At 40.8% G+C, this 13023-nt stretch overlaps 1 protein-coding gene across 2 annotated transcripts; it reads right to left on the minus strand.

The window, feature by feature from the left end:
- Positions 1-989: 989 nt before the first annotated feature.
- Positions 990-12709, minus strand: CDCA7 (cell division cycle associated 7). Of its 2 annotated transcripts, none has more exons than XM_006269552.4 (10): positions 12462-12709; positions 9781-9906; positions 9266-9376; positions 7399-7650; positions 6881-6958; positions 5783-5971; positions 4791-4928; positions 4128-4277; positions 3428-3564; positions 990-3095 (listed from the first exon to the last, which is right to left on the minus strand). In XM_006269552.4, the coding sequence occupies exons 1-10, from the start codon at positions 12480-12482 to the stop codon at positions 3065-3067; spliced, it is 1233 nt and encodes a 410-aa protein (XP_006269614.2). In that variant the 5' UTR covers positions 12483-12709; the 3' UTR covers positions 990-3064. The 2 variants fall into 2 exon arrangements, with proteins under 2 accessions (XP_006269614.2, XP_006269615.2); XM_006269553.4 differs by having other exon boundaries at positions 4791-4931; positions 12462-12706.
- Positions 12710-13023: the final 314 nt, after the last annotated feature.

Below are 13023 nucleotides of genomic sequence, written 5' to 3' on the forward strand. Positions count from 1 at the left end.
ATGCGTGATGTGTGATGAACATAAATTTGCTTAGCATGGACTTATTTATTAATAAGAGCCTTTTACACCACTGCAGATGCCACTTTAAAAAAGCGAGAAGAACAAACTTTGTTACTGACATAAGAAACATTTGCAATAGGTATATTTACTGATAGTAGAGTAGCTGCAAGTTTTACCCCCAGGTGTATTCTAGTAGGAGTATTTGAGCGTAAAGGTTACTCATGTGATTAAAGCTAACACATTATGGCTTACAATATAGTTTTAAAACTAGGGTGTGTGTGTGCGCGCGCGCATGTGTGTACTTACGCACACAAATTGGCAATTAGGCATGTGTCAATAGCAATATGATGACAAAAATCAGTATTACAAGCTTTGAGAATAGAATTTAATAAAAATTTAGCTAGCATAACCAACATCCTTACTTATTACAGTTCTTTTCATTCACATCTATTATATAGAGCCCCATACTATTCATTCCCATGAAAAAGTGGAAGTTTTTAAACTGTAATATAATCAGTAGTATACAACTTTTAGTAGTATGCTCATATCCTTACATATTTGTTTGCTAGATTTGTTATCACTTAAATCCTAAACGGTTGCAGTTACATTTATACATTTAAACCGTCTAGCAATGGATTTAAGACAGTACCCCCCACCTTGAAATTTAATATGACATCTTCTGCTACTATAAACAAAGCCATATCTTGTCAAGTTCTCACCCTGTGAATTTTAAGCCTTGCAGATCAGTCCTAAGAGAAGCTACATCTTTAGGAAGGAGAAAAGGAACAGTCAGTATTTGAAATAATTAAGATTTCTCTTCACGGAATGGCTCAAAGAACTGAAAGCAGTGAAGGTTAGATGGCAATGTATATACATTTTTAAAGTATCTTTTGATGTTAACAGTAACCAAGCTACCATAACACAAGAGCAGCTAACAATCCCGAAGAAAGCCACCCTGCATTAAATTAAAATATTGGAGAGACAGAAACTCAAGCCAAAACTTTTATTATCAAAATAAAAAAACTTTGTACAAAAGAGCTTCATAAATCAGACAGGATCTTTATGCAGCATTTGTTCATGCAACGTGACATGGGGTACTAATATGGCATACAATTCTTTCAGACATTCTTGTACAGCTTAGCAATCAAGAGGCAGATATGGCAAATTAGAAATCAATAAACAGTCATAGCATACACATCTCCAAAGTTCCCTCTTCATGAAACAGAGTACGAAAATCTTAAGATTTAACAAAAAGAAAATATTCACTCTACATAAATTTCTGCTAAATCTAAGCCTTAAATTGTAATGTTCTCAGCTATGGCAATTACAAGAAAATACTAGGAGCAGGTAGAGGAAACATGATTTTCAGGAACAAAAAATGATCCACTTATGAAGAAAGTCTATTGGGGTAAGGAGCCTAACTGCTGTTTGCCCTGGGGAGGGAGAGGCAGGGGGAATCTAGCTTAATACAATTCCTCCTGCAGGAAGATCTACAGAATTGAGAGACTGCATAAGGGCAAAGAAAACCACTGTGCAAAAAACACTACTGCAGTAGAAAGGTCTAAGATCGCATCTTCTAAATAATTTTACTTAGAATTTAACAGCACCTTTGGAGTATTACATTGTAAATCCTTATTAAACTAGTATGATAATATCATTGCAATCAAAAGAAAAATAATTTTTAAATGTCTTCTGTGGCTTCTCAGATGTAGCTGATAGCACATTTCTTTCAACCACTTTTAGCACACAACAGTCTCTCCCATGCAGCATACTAGACATTTCCAGTTTAAGTCTTTGCCTTTAGCTGTACATGCAGTTTCTTCAAAGTCAGGCAAAATAGTTGTTTTGTTTGGAATCAAGCTATAGCACCCTGTGAATGCATGCAGAATATAAGCAACCCATTACACCTCCACTGCCACAATATTTTTAAGGCCATAAAGAAACAGCTGCCCTTTCTGGTAATTCAGCATCCAGCTAAATTACATGTATGCAGGTTAAAAATTCAAAGTTAGAGCTATACTACATAACTAGCAAAGTGTTTAATTCAAGATGGACCCCAGTCTAACTGGGCTTAGGAACACTAACTCCCTCAAAAGAAAATTCAGACTCCAGTTCTGGAAACCATTCGAACTGATCTTCTCAATATAACTGCCGCATGTCTGTCTAACGCAGGGCTTTAAACCAGCCCTGTCTTAATCACTGGCTATGCACCAATGCAGCAGGAAACAACTGATATGTACGTGTTAACTAGCATTTCCATCAGCATAGTTACCAGTAGACCTACATCAGTCTAGTTCCATTGTAGAGCAAAACGTACAGGTGAACTGAAAGTTTTCAGCAATATTTCTTTCTTTTTGACAAGGGAGTTATAAGAGAACCAAAGTCATTTAGTTGCATTTCTACTCATTTTAATAACCCTGGAACCTGAAAAGTTCCTGGCAGTCTGAGCACTTTATAAAGGCAAATGCTGGGACTTTATCCACTGCATAGGTTATTGTAAAAACCTCTTTTATTTGCTTTCTGTCTTTAATATCACAATTTGCCCTCAAGTTTAAAGATAAAGTTTTAGCTTCTATTTATTACTTTCATTTGGAAAAATTAATAGTGATTTCAGTCCAATCCAAATTAGCTACTTTAAACATGCCCACAGTTGATATGTACATTTCCATTAAAAATTTTTTTAAAAAGTAAAGCCATTCTAAAAATATTCATTTCAAAACTGTAACTAAGACAGCCATAAGAACAGTTCTAACCTCTTGAAGCCCAATCCCTTTTTAAGGGAGGAAAGGGGGGATGCAGCCGAGTGATGTCTACACTGGCACTGTCCACATAATATAACTAGGAAGAGAAAGGCACCTATCCAACAATATTTAGAAGGAGGCATCACAACCACCAGTATAGTACTCCATTACAATTTTTGCATATACAGCACACTTTGCTGAAAGCCATCATTCTTTTCTTTACCTGGAACCAGTGATCGTCCAGAGGTTAAAGCAATTAAGTACATACAAAAGTTTTAAAATGTACACGACTAAAAATGCTACCAAAGAAATTGGTCACAGCATCAGTCTTCCATTTCAAGTTCTTGTTTCAGGCTGTAAGACATAAGGAGGACCCAGTTTTAGTACACTGATCTGCTTTGCTTTAACAAGATTTGGTTCCCATCTAATTTAGATACATTAAATGGAACCTGGGGACTGTGCATTAACAGAAGCGCAGAGCAAGGTAAGTAAGTACTTATACTACTTTTCATGTTAGCAAGAACAAACAAATTCTATTTCAAAGGTGACAAGATTGAGAACTAAGAGATTTACTCAGTACTTCAAAATAAGTCAGTGGAAATGTCAGGATTTCACCATTTCTTGTTTTTGGTCTTTTACTGAATCCACAAAACTGGACCATGCCACTTATAAAAAATAGCTATTACCTTTTTAAGTAGGCATGAACATTGTCGTAGCCGTGGTACTTGGCCAGGTAAACTAGCACACCTGTAGCACAGTGACCTTCCCGTTGTCTACAGAAGCTACAATTGCAGATTCCACGACACGGTGGGCAGTGCCAGTTCTAAAGAAAAATAAACGATTTTAAATAAACAAATCCCAGAAATTCAGATATTCTTCTCACTGAAAGTGATCACTACTCAATTCCCTTCTTTGGCCATTGACCCAAATAGTTTTGCATTAATATTTAATGCAGTAGAGAGATATCTACAGTTCTTACTGGAACTACAAGAAGCACCCCAATTTCTTACCCTTCCCTTCCAGGACTAATCATCTCTCTAAACAGCATTCTTCTCCCTACAGCACCATCACTGAAGTCAGCCAAAATGAAGGCACTTTGTTTTGCAGTTTCAGTAACTTAAATATAAATCCAAAGGGCTTTGGATGACCACTCACTTCTCTAATTGATAATTTCTTTAGTTGTAGTTAGAATAGTAACTACAGAAGTTCTGCAATACCCATTATGACAAACTATGTGACTGAGCCCTAAAATGTGTGCTGCAGTATTACAGGACATTAAACTTAGCTTCTCTACTGGAACACCTAACTATAGAGCAGTGATGCACTTCTGCAAATAGGCTTCCTGCTAAAATTACATACAATAAAGTGAAGTTAAAATTATCTTACAGGGTCCAGCAATGCAGTCCTGACATCTTCACCATATCTATTGCGAAGGCAAGGCCCACAGAACTGACCACGCACCCCTGTACAGTCTGGGTTACGACAGTTTGTCTTAGTGTCTATGGTTTTTTGCCGACATTGATGACAGGTGGAGCCCTACAAACACAAACAGGAGACATGAATAGTTAACAAGGCAGCACATTTAATTGCAATTAACCTTTTGACCACTTGGTCAAATGACTAACCACAAAAGCCAAGTAATTGTGTGTATGCTAGTGAATCTAAGAAGCAAAATTTAACTGGGATAGCTGCCAATACTTATTTTAACATTACACATTAAGTTTATTATATTATTTGAAAGTCACTGGTTCCAATCTTCAGCACCTGTGATGAGTGCAAGTATTTGAACAGTTTTCATGAGAAGACAGAAAAAGAACTTTGTTAGACACCATCAAGAAGAGAGGCACAAGAATAATTACAATCCCCAAATGCCCAGTTCATATTCCTCTACCATGGGAGTAGCTACATCCTCAAAAGCACTGTGTTGGTTTGAGACAAGCCATTCTTAACGCACAGAAATTTGGAATTGCTTAATGCAAACCAAGTGAGTCTAAAAACAGTTATTCTACTGCACATAGTCCATATTTTACTGAATCGTTATATGCCTACCGATGCCTGGTTATACACTTTCTCTCGAGCAGACTGGCATATGCTGTTCAACTCTTCCTCTGTTATTTCTTCCACCGGACGTATAATATGTGGAAGAGCCATGGTACCACGACGGCCTCTCCCGGGACTTCTCATTTCCTGCTGGATGGGAAGGAATAAAAATAAAATAAAAAAAAAATATCAAGCAATTTTTTAAAACTTTGTTGTTGGTAAAATTACTGTAAATCCCTACCCAAGAGGTAGAGATTTTTGGAGTAGTCTAAGGAGTTTAGGATCAATGGAAGTTGTGGGCTCAGTGAGAAAATACTTTTGAAAAAAAAATCTCAACTGCAGTCTCCAGCTTTAGTGTCTGAACTGCAACAAACTAAGACTGTGGATAGATGCTGCATGTGTAGCACTACAAATGCCTGGAGGCACAGCACAATGACAGTCTGCTGTCCTCTGCAGCACTCAACTCACCATGACAGCCCACCATGAGGTGGGGGTGGGGGGAAACAGAGGTGTGAAACCCCCTATGCCTCCTCAGTGGTAAAGCATGCTGCTGAACACTTTTCTGGCAGCACTGCAGCACTCTACCCAGGGAAACAGGGAGGGAGGCTCTGCATATCTGTCCACCCCTCTTAGAGCTACATATTTGTAGCACTTCAAAGGTGCTGCAGCACTTCAAGCATTACACATACACCTCTGTCCATGGCCTAAGGGTCTATTTTTTGTGGGATCCTTTTGCAGTGGAAAAGGAAAAAAAGCCAATACTTCCAAAAGCAAGGGGAGAAAAAATGCTGTATAACTACAACCTCTGTATTTTCATCCTTTATTAAGCTGTCTGTAGGCTGAATACCAACTCAGTTTGCATGAGCTCCTGTTTTTCTGAATGAACCAAAAGCACTTAACCTGCATTTATTTGAGAAACAAAATAGTATCTTAAAAAGTTTTTTCCAACTAATATTGTACTGAAAGAGATTAACCACCCCTGCCCCACAGATTATACCTACCTCCAAGAATTCATCAGATAGCCTTCTCCTTCTCACTAACATGTACTTATCTTCTTCTTCTTCCTCTAGTAATGGAGAAGGAGGACCTTCAATCAAGGACCTAGATCTTGTGTAAGGCCGAGAACTTCGGTCTGGGTTCCTTCTTAACATGCTTCTGGGAAATGGGTTTTTTGGAGTCCGCTTTGGTCGCTGAAAGAAAAAAAAAAATAAAGGTAAACAAAACCCTATAATCAAGAAACCAAACAAAAGCAGAAACCTAGTTTATTGAAGGGGAAAACAAGCATGACTACTTTATTTGGAATTAATTTGCTTTTATCATTTGTCAAAGTCTAGAAAACAGATCCTTTTTGCAATTCTGCCTATGAGACATGAATAACAATAATTCACTTGGTAAACAGAGTGTCTATGAGAGACTTGCTTTATGGAATAAGCACAGATTTCACTGCTGCCCCCATTTTCAACAGGAGGTCGCATACCCTGATCCTCAAGTAAGGAAGTAGTGCTTTTCAACACATTTTATTCAGAAAGACAGTAAGTATCCTCATTTCACAGTTGTGCAACTAAAACATATCAAGTATAAAGTACTTACTCAAGGTCATACAAATCACTGAGCCAGGAGCAAAATCCAGAAGTCGTGATTCCTAATCCTTTAACTTAAGCCCTGGGCTATGCTAGTTCATTAAGGAAACTGCTATTGCAGTCCTGATACACAAGGGGAGATGGACCCAAAATAGAATCCTGACTTTCAAAATGCTTAACAACACTAAGATCCAGCCTATGAAGTTGACCCCACACTCATTATCTCCATATTTGTATAAACGTATTTACGCTGCATTTTACTTTACTGGCTTTTATTTGCTTTTGCTTATTGGCACTTTTAGGTAATGATTTAACACGTTCAGTTTTCTAGAACGGCACATCAAAAGGGAATGGCAGAAATAAGGATGTTTGTTTTAACAGGTAATAACATTCTGGACTTTGATTTATATGGTCTATTATGGTTTTTACTTGAAAAGGTCTTTTGTTTTCTTTCAAATGTTAGAATTAGACTTGTTCAGATGTCTAGAGTGTAAGCCAAATACATTAATTTGTACTTACCGGACTGATTGTTGACAACATTTTTCCTCCAGTGAAGATACCAGAGACATTTTGTAATTCAGCCATTAGTTTTGCAAGCTAAAAGGCGGGTAGGAAGACAAAAGGAGTAAGATACAGGAGTTTGTGTGCTATTACAGACTATTAGATTACAGCAACTGCCTGGAAATATAACTGCCCTATAGATAATGCAAACATTCTTTTAATTTTAAGTGTCTTATTTTATGTCCAAGTGATTTAAACTAGTCTGAAAATTATGAGGATTGCAGCCTAGTAATCCTAAAACACAGAATAAGACTTCAGAATACACAGACATTTGATGAAGAATCTGCTTCAGTGCATGGATTTTCATGTGCCAGTAAGAGTATTAGTGCTCGAAATTCCTGTTAATGTATTCCCACCCATACAAATTCTCAATACATTTAATCTGTAAAGAAAGGAGAACTGCTTGGAAACTGAATATCAAAAAGAACTGGAAAAAAAGGAGAAAGATGTACCAAAGAACTTTTCTAGATACTTACCATTGCTTTGTTTTCCTTTATGTTTAAAGCTCTTTTCTCTAAAAAGGTGGAGCCCTTTTCTTCAGAGTCAGAATCTAAGTCTAGAGAAGTTTGTGTTTCAGGAGCAGATTCAACCTCTTTCTTTCCCCTTTTAGATCTTCGAAGTGGAAACTTCATAGCTACTTTTAGAGGACCTGGGGGTCTTCCTCGTCTCCTACGTGGCCGTTCATCTTCAGTGCTCAAATCATTTTCCTCCGACGCAGATTCCAGTTTCTATTAAAAACCAAAACTCTAGTTTATGAATCGCAGTGTGCTGCTCTACAATTATTTACAGTTTGGCAGGCATGTTTGAAAGAGGACGCCAATCTGCAGTCCTGGGGTGGGGGAGGTTGTTTGTTTTAGAGTTTCAGATCCTGCTGCCTCCGAATCTGCCTAACAGCTTTTGTGGTTTTTTGCAGTGCTGTCAGATACATAATCTAAACACACCAAAGAAATGAGCTCTCAGTTGTAGTAGTTATCTGCTAATCTAGCAAATCAGGTGAGTCTCAGAGAGAGATACATTTTGAGCAGAGGGCCTTGAGGACTTGATCTTTACAAGTAATTATATAGTTACAGAAGCACCATTACCAGGTTCACAGTGCAGGATCAGGTCCTGCATGCATTTGACAACTGTCAAAGCAAGTAGGAACTTTCTCTCAGGACTAAACATTAACGTCATTATTAAACCAAATCTAATACGATACATTTAATACATATTTTTTCAGCTCAGTGTTCCTATGCTTATTACTGTAAAACTTTCTTTTGATGTCAATGAAAATGATTTTATTTATTTAATCACGTTGCGACCTTCTTTTTAATTCTATTTTAGCCAAAATAAAGTTGATGCTACACCAGTCTAATCCATCCAACAGGCATCCTGCTGTGTGACAGAATAGTACTTTGTCTTCCTGTCAGATCTCCAAGTGACAGTCCCTGTTGCCAGGATTTTGTATTAAGCAAGATATATACTTCTTGCTCACCCATTTTCACGTGCTTCTTCCTCTTTTTTTGGCACTGTGTACTGTTATGTTATTTTGGATATATGCTCTCTTTCCATAAGAAAAGCACCTACTCTTTTTCTTAGGCTAGTTCTTGAGGCATTTTAAAAATAAATTCCTTCAGTAACCCAAACTATTATGGGCAATAAGGATATAATGCTCTATGATGTGCTCAAACACGTTTTTGGAAGTATTTTGCAAAAATAAGCTTGCTCTTGCAGTTTGTAGTTAATCCTCCTTTTTGCTTTTACTTGACCAGCTCTTGCTATTTCTATATTGCCTACAAAGAATGTAGAATTTCCTGTGCTATTTCCTGTTAACAGTACAAAGTGCAGGTATGATTAAATGTCATTATGCAGACAAGGTTCTCTATCAGCTTATTTTAAGCTTGGATTCCAAATACCATCCATACTTTCTGATAAAAAATTATAAATAAAAGATAAAGTGCTCAATTACAGAACAGGCATTAAAAACAAAAACAAACAAAAATCCATAAACAATTATAAAAGTAAAGTGTCAAGCTGCACTGTATTTCAAATCTGGAAAACAATCTTATGAATGAACATTACATGCATACTCTCTCTTTTTCTTCTTTTAATCGTTAAAAAATAAAATACAAAAGCTGTTTAACAGCATCCTATTTCAACATTGAAGTTTAACAACACTGCAATTATGTTTCTTTATAGTAATATTTGAAACTTGTATTTAAGATAGATTTAGTTGCTCCCCCCATTAAATACCTATGAACATATAAACAACTAAAGGTTTTGATATTAAAATGTTTGGAGAAATTGTCTTAGATGCTGTAAAGTTTCAACTTTAAATCTAGCAAGTTAAATCAAGGCTCTCACCAACACATCTTGAATCTCGTTTTCTGAAAAACCACAGAATGATTCCTCATCAGAGTCCTCATAAAAAATTTTAGCCAGTTCTTTCTTGATATCTGACCTAAACTTGGGTTTCTGCAAGAATAAAAATAATAAAAAATACACCATTTTTTAAAAGAGCCAATTTTCTTCAAGCAGACAGCAAATCACATTTACAAGTGCACTACAAGAGAATAGCTTTTGTAACAAAGAAAAAATAGTTTGGGGATTTACAAATGGTTTCAGAATTGTTATGGCAAATCATCAGGCATGTTAGGTTAGGCGACATTTCAAAGGATAGAATAAATAGCTAATCTTCAACAATTACTACCTAGAAGCACAAGCAAAGAGTGAAATGAAATTACAGTGTATACTGTAGGTTTATAATAACTATGATACAAAAATGTAAGCAAAAAAAGCAGTTTTAATCATGCACAAAGCATGTGGGACATTTTCAGCATTTCACATTCAATTTTTGTTTATTCTTGTACTGTACTTACAGTGTTTGCAAAATTATCAGAACCAAAACTGTCACAACTGTCATCAGAGGAAGATGAGGTTTCCATGGGGATCAATTTCATATTTCGAAATGCTCTGAAGTTCTTTCCTGAAAGAGCTCTTTGGTGCTGCAAAAGGAAAATGAAAATACCTTTAGCATATAAAATTACCTAGAGTGATAATAGATTTTTAAAAATTTACCTGCGAGGCCAAAGCCTCATCAAATTTACCTCCGAGACCACAGGGTGGCTATGCTTTCAGTTACTATGCAATACACTACAACCTATTCTATATCTACAATGATACATAGGGACTTTCTTATGCAATTATTCCTTAACTGAGTATTTACACATGTGAAAAAAAAGCCACCAAAATAAAAATCACATTTCCCCACTCAAAACTCTTTAAGATCTACTTATTTAATACCCTGTTTGAAATTTTGGATTATGATGGGCATCTAGGAAAAAAAAAAACACATTAAAAAAATTTCTGAGGTTAAATACAGCTAAGTTTGAGCAAGCATGAAAAAGCACAATAAAGAACACCAAAACAAATCATTCTCTAACAGTTGTTACATACCAGTAATGTACCTAATAAAATAACATCTGTCATCTTCTGCTGGGTTTTAAATATATAATTTCTCTAGTAATCTTAAGTATTTTCAGTTAATTTTGATAAGGTTTTGCTACATATGGAGATTTAAGTCCACATCCATTTTTATGTTAAAGAATCCAGAAGTTCTTGCAACAAGAGTGATGTGGCTGGTGCCAAACTGAATATAGTCCTGTGGTTACTAGCATTTCACAGACCAGTCTCACCAAGGTAAAACACAGAAGGAACCTGCTTAAAATTTAACAAGAGAGCAGAGCTTTAAAAGATGGCTGTGCCATTTGTTGAGCCTGGGTACTGCACACCCCTGTATAAGCCATAAAAAGACAATATAATTTTAATAACCCTACAAGAACGTTGGCCTCTCCCCCTTTCTTCCATAGGCTTGGACTACACTTCACAAGTTTTGCCAATTTATGAATGTCGGTTAGGAGGGTAAAAGGGAAACTCTTGCCAGTATAATCTGCATCTCCACTACAGGCTTTGCCTTTGCAGCAGCCCAGGCAACCTTCTTAAGCAAGTGGGCAAGCCAAGAACTGGTGATTTGCATTAAAAACAAACCCAAAGCACTCTCTCCTATCGCTCATGAGGAAGCACACCATTTGTTCCCACCCTGGTCCTAAAGAAGGCTGCCCCTAGAGAGAGGGAGACCATTTTCTTTAGCAATCAGTCATCAGCAAATACTCCACACTTCCACCCTCCTTGACCTTTCCCACTTCTCTGATTCTAGTACAACCCCACCCATTTGATTCCTTACAATGCTCTCTCCCACATCCAATTTCTGGTAGAGGCAGAGATAGCTTTATAGAGGAAAAAGTTGGTAGTAGGCATAGTGTCTTTGGTATAGTAATTTGGGCTCTTAACTCAAGCTCCCCCTCCCATACCACTAAAGCCAAGCAGCCTGAAAGATAGAAACAAGCCCATCCCACAGGCAGAGGGGCTTATTCCTACCTCGCAACAGCTTGCACCATTCCCGGACCTCTCACTCCCAGCACCGACACTATGGTTGTGGGAACATACATACTATGTTTGTGGGATCCTCCACGTCAATGAATCTCAACCAAGCTGCTGTGGCACCCTGGGGTGCCTTGAGAGCCTCTCAAGGGTGCTGTGGGGGCGCCAAGCAACGTTAGTGCTGTTAGGCGGGCAGGCAGGATTCACAAGATAAACCAAGAGATTTCTAATACAAAGCCACGGCATTTAAAACAGTCTGACCTATCGTGGTCTTCCCAGTCCTCTGCAACAGAAAACTTGCTCCATTACCTTTCTGGACCCAAAAGCAGAGTGAAAACTGAGAGAGTATTTTCCAAAGGCTGCCTGGAGGCTTAAGAGGGGTGCCTCCAGCCCAAGAAGTGTTGAGAACCAGTGCTGTGGACCACTTTGCACAGCTCCAACCCCAGACAACCAGGCCACAACAGCATGTCTGATTCAACTGCAGAGACAGACCCAGGATGTCACTAACACAATGATTCTCAACCTTTGTTACACTCGAGGCACCCTTCAGAAAGTGCCGGTTCTTGGTTTTCACCCCTTTTTTCACTGTGGAAAAGCAGTAAGACCAGCGTTTCTGCTGCAAAAGGCGGCACCAGCTCAGAAAGCTTTCGACCCCCTGGATTCCTACTTGAAAGCGCTGGAGGGGCACTCTGGAGAGGATCTCCAGGCAGCCTCGGGGCCGCACGCCGGGCTGAGGATCAGTGCCGCGAGGAGCGCGGAGGCTGGTCTAAGGCGCCGGGAGAAGCCTGCACGTGGCGGAGCGCAGCCCTGCGCTGAGGCTGCCGCAGAGGCAGGGGGAGCGCGCCGGGGAAGGAACCAGCGGCACAAGCCCGCTCCAAGGGACAAGCAGGACCCCCTTTCCCCCTTCAAGCCGCCGCCCCCCGCCGAAAGGTGAAGCCAGCGGGCTTGCAGGCTCAAGCCCCGGGACTCGGCTCCGGCGGGGCGATGCGGGGGCGGCCACCCCGGGACCCTCCTCCACCCGGGATCGCTGCAAACCCGGCGGCGGCGGCGGATCCCCGCGCTGGTCTCCACTGAGCCCCGCCAGCGGCCGGCGCCCCCGTGCATCCCCCCACCCCAGTACCTGCAGGCCGAAGGACTTCATGACGGCGACGGCGGCGGCCCCTGCTGCGGTGCTGGCGGCGCACGCCGGGCTGGGGCGGGGGCTGCAGACTCGCGCCAAAGCAGCGCAGGGCGGGGCGGGGCCTGGGGGCCCTTTTCCCGCGCTGGAGCCCGAGTCCTGGCAGATGCACCCACCACGCGGGTGGCGGGGCGCCCCCGGCCCGCGCCCCCCTGTCCCCCGCGCCCACAGCCGTGCGGGGCTGCGGCGTGCGCGTCGCGGGGGCCGCGCGGGGCCGCGGGCGGGCGGGCGGGCGGGCTGGGGCCGCGGGCGGGCGGCCGCGTGGTGCTGCCAGGGCCTTTCCCTGTGGCGCGAAACGCGCCCCGCGGGGGAGCGGGAGCATTTGCATGAGGGAGGGAGGGAGCGGTGCGGAACCGCGCCAGGGTCTGGCGGGCAGACCCCCGCCCCCGCCTGCCTTGTGAGCGCGGGGCGGCCGACCCCGCGGCCCGGCCGCGCTCGGGCAGCCTGGCAGCGCGGACCTCGCTCCCGCCCGGCCGCCCCCGAGCCGCCCCGAAAGCGGGTGCCC

The sequence above is a fragment of the Alligator mississippiensis genome, chromosome 4 (genome assembly GCF_030867095.1).
Source record: "Alligator mississippiensis isolate rAllMis1 chromosome 4, rAllMis1, whole genome shotgun sequence".
NCBI classification, from domain to species: Eukaryota; Metazoa; Chordata; order Crocodylia; family Alligatoridae; genus Alligator; species Alligator mississippiensis.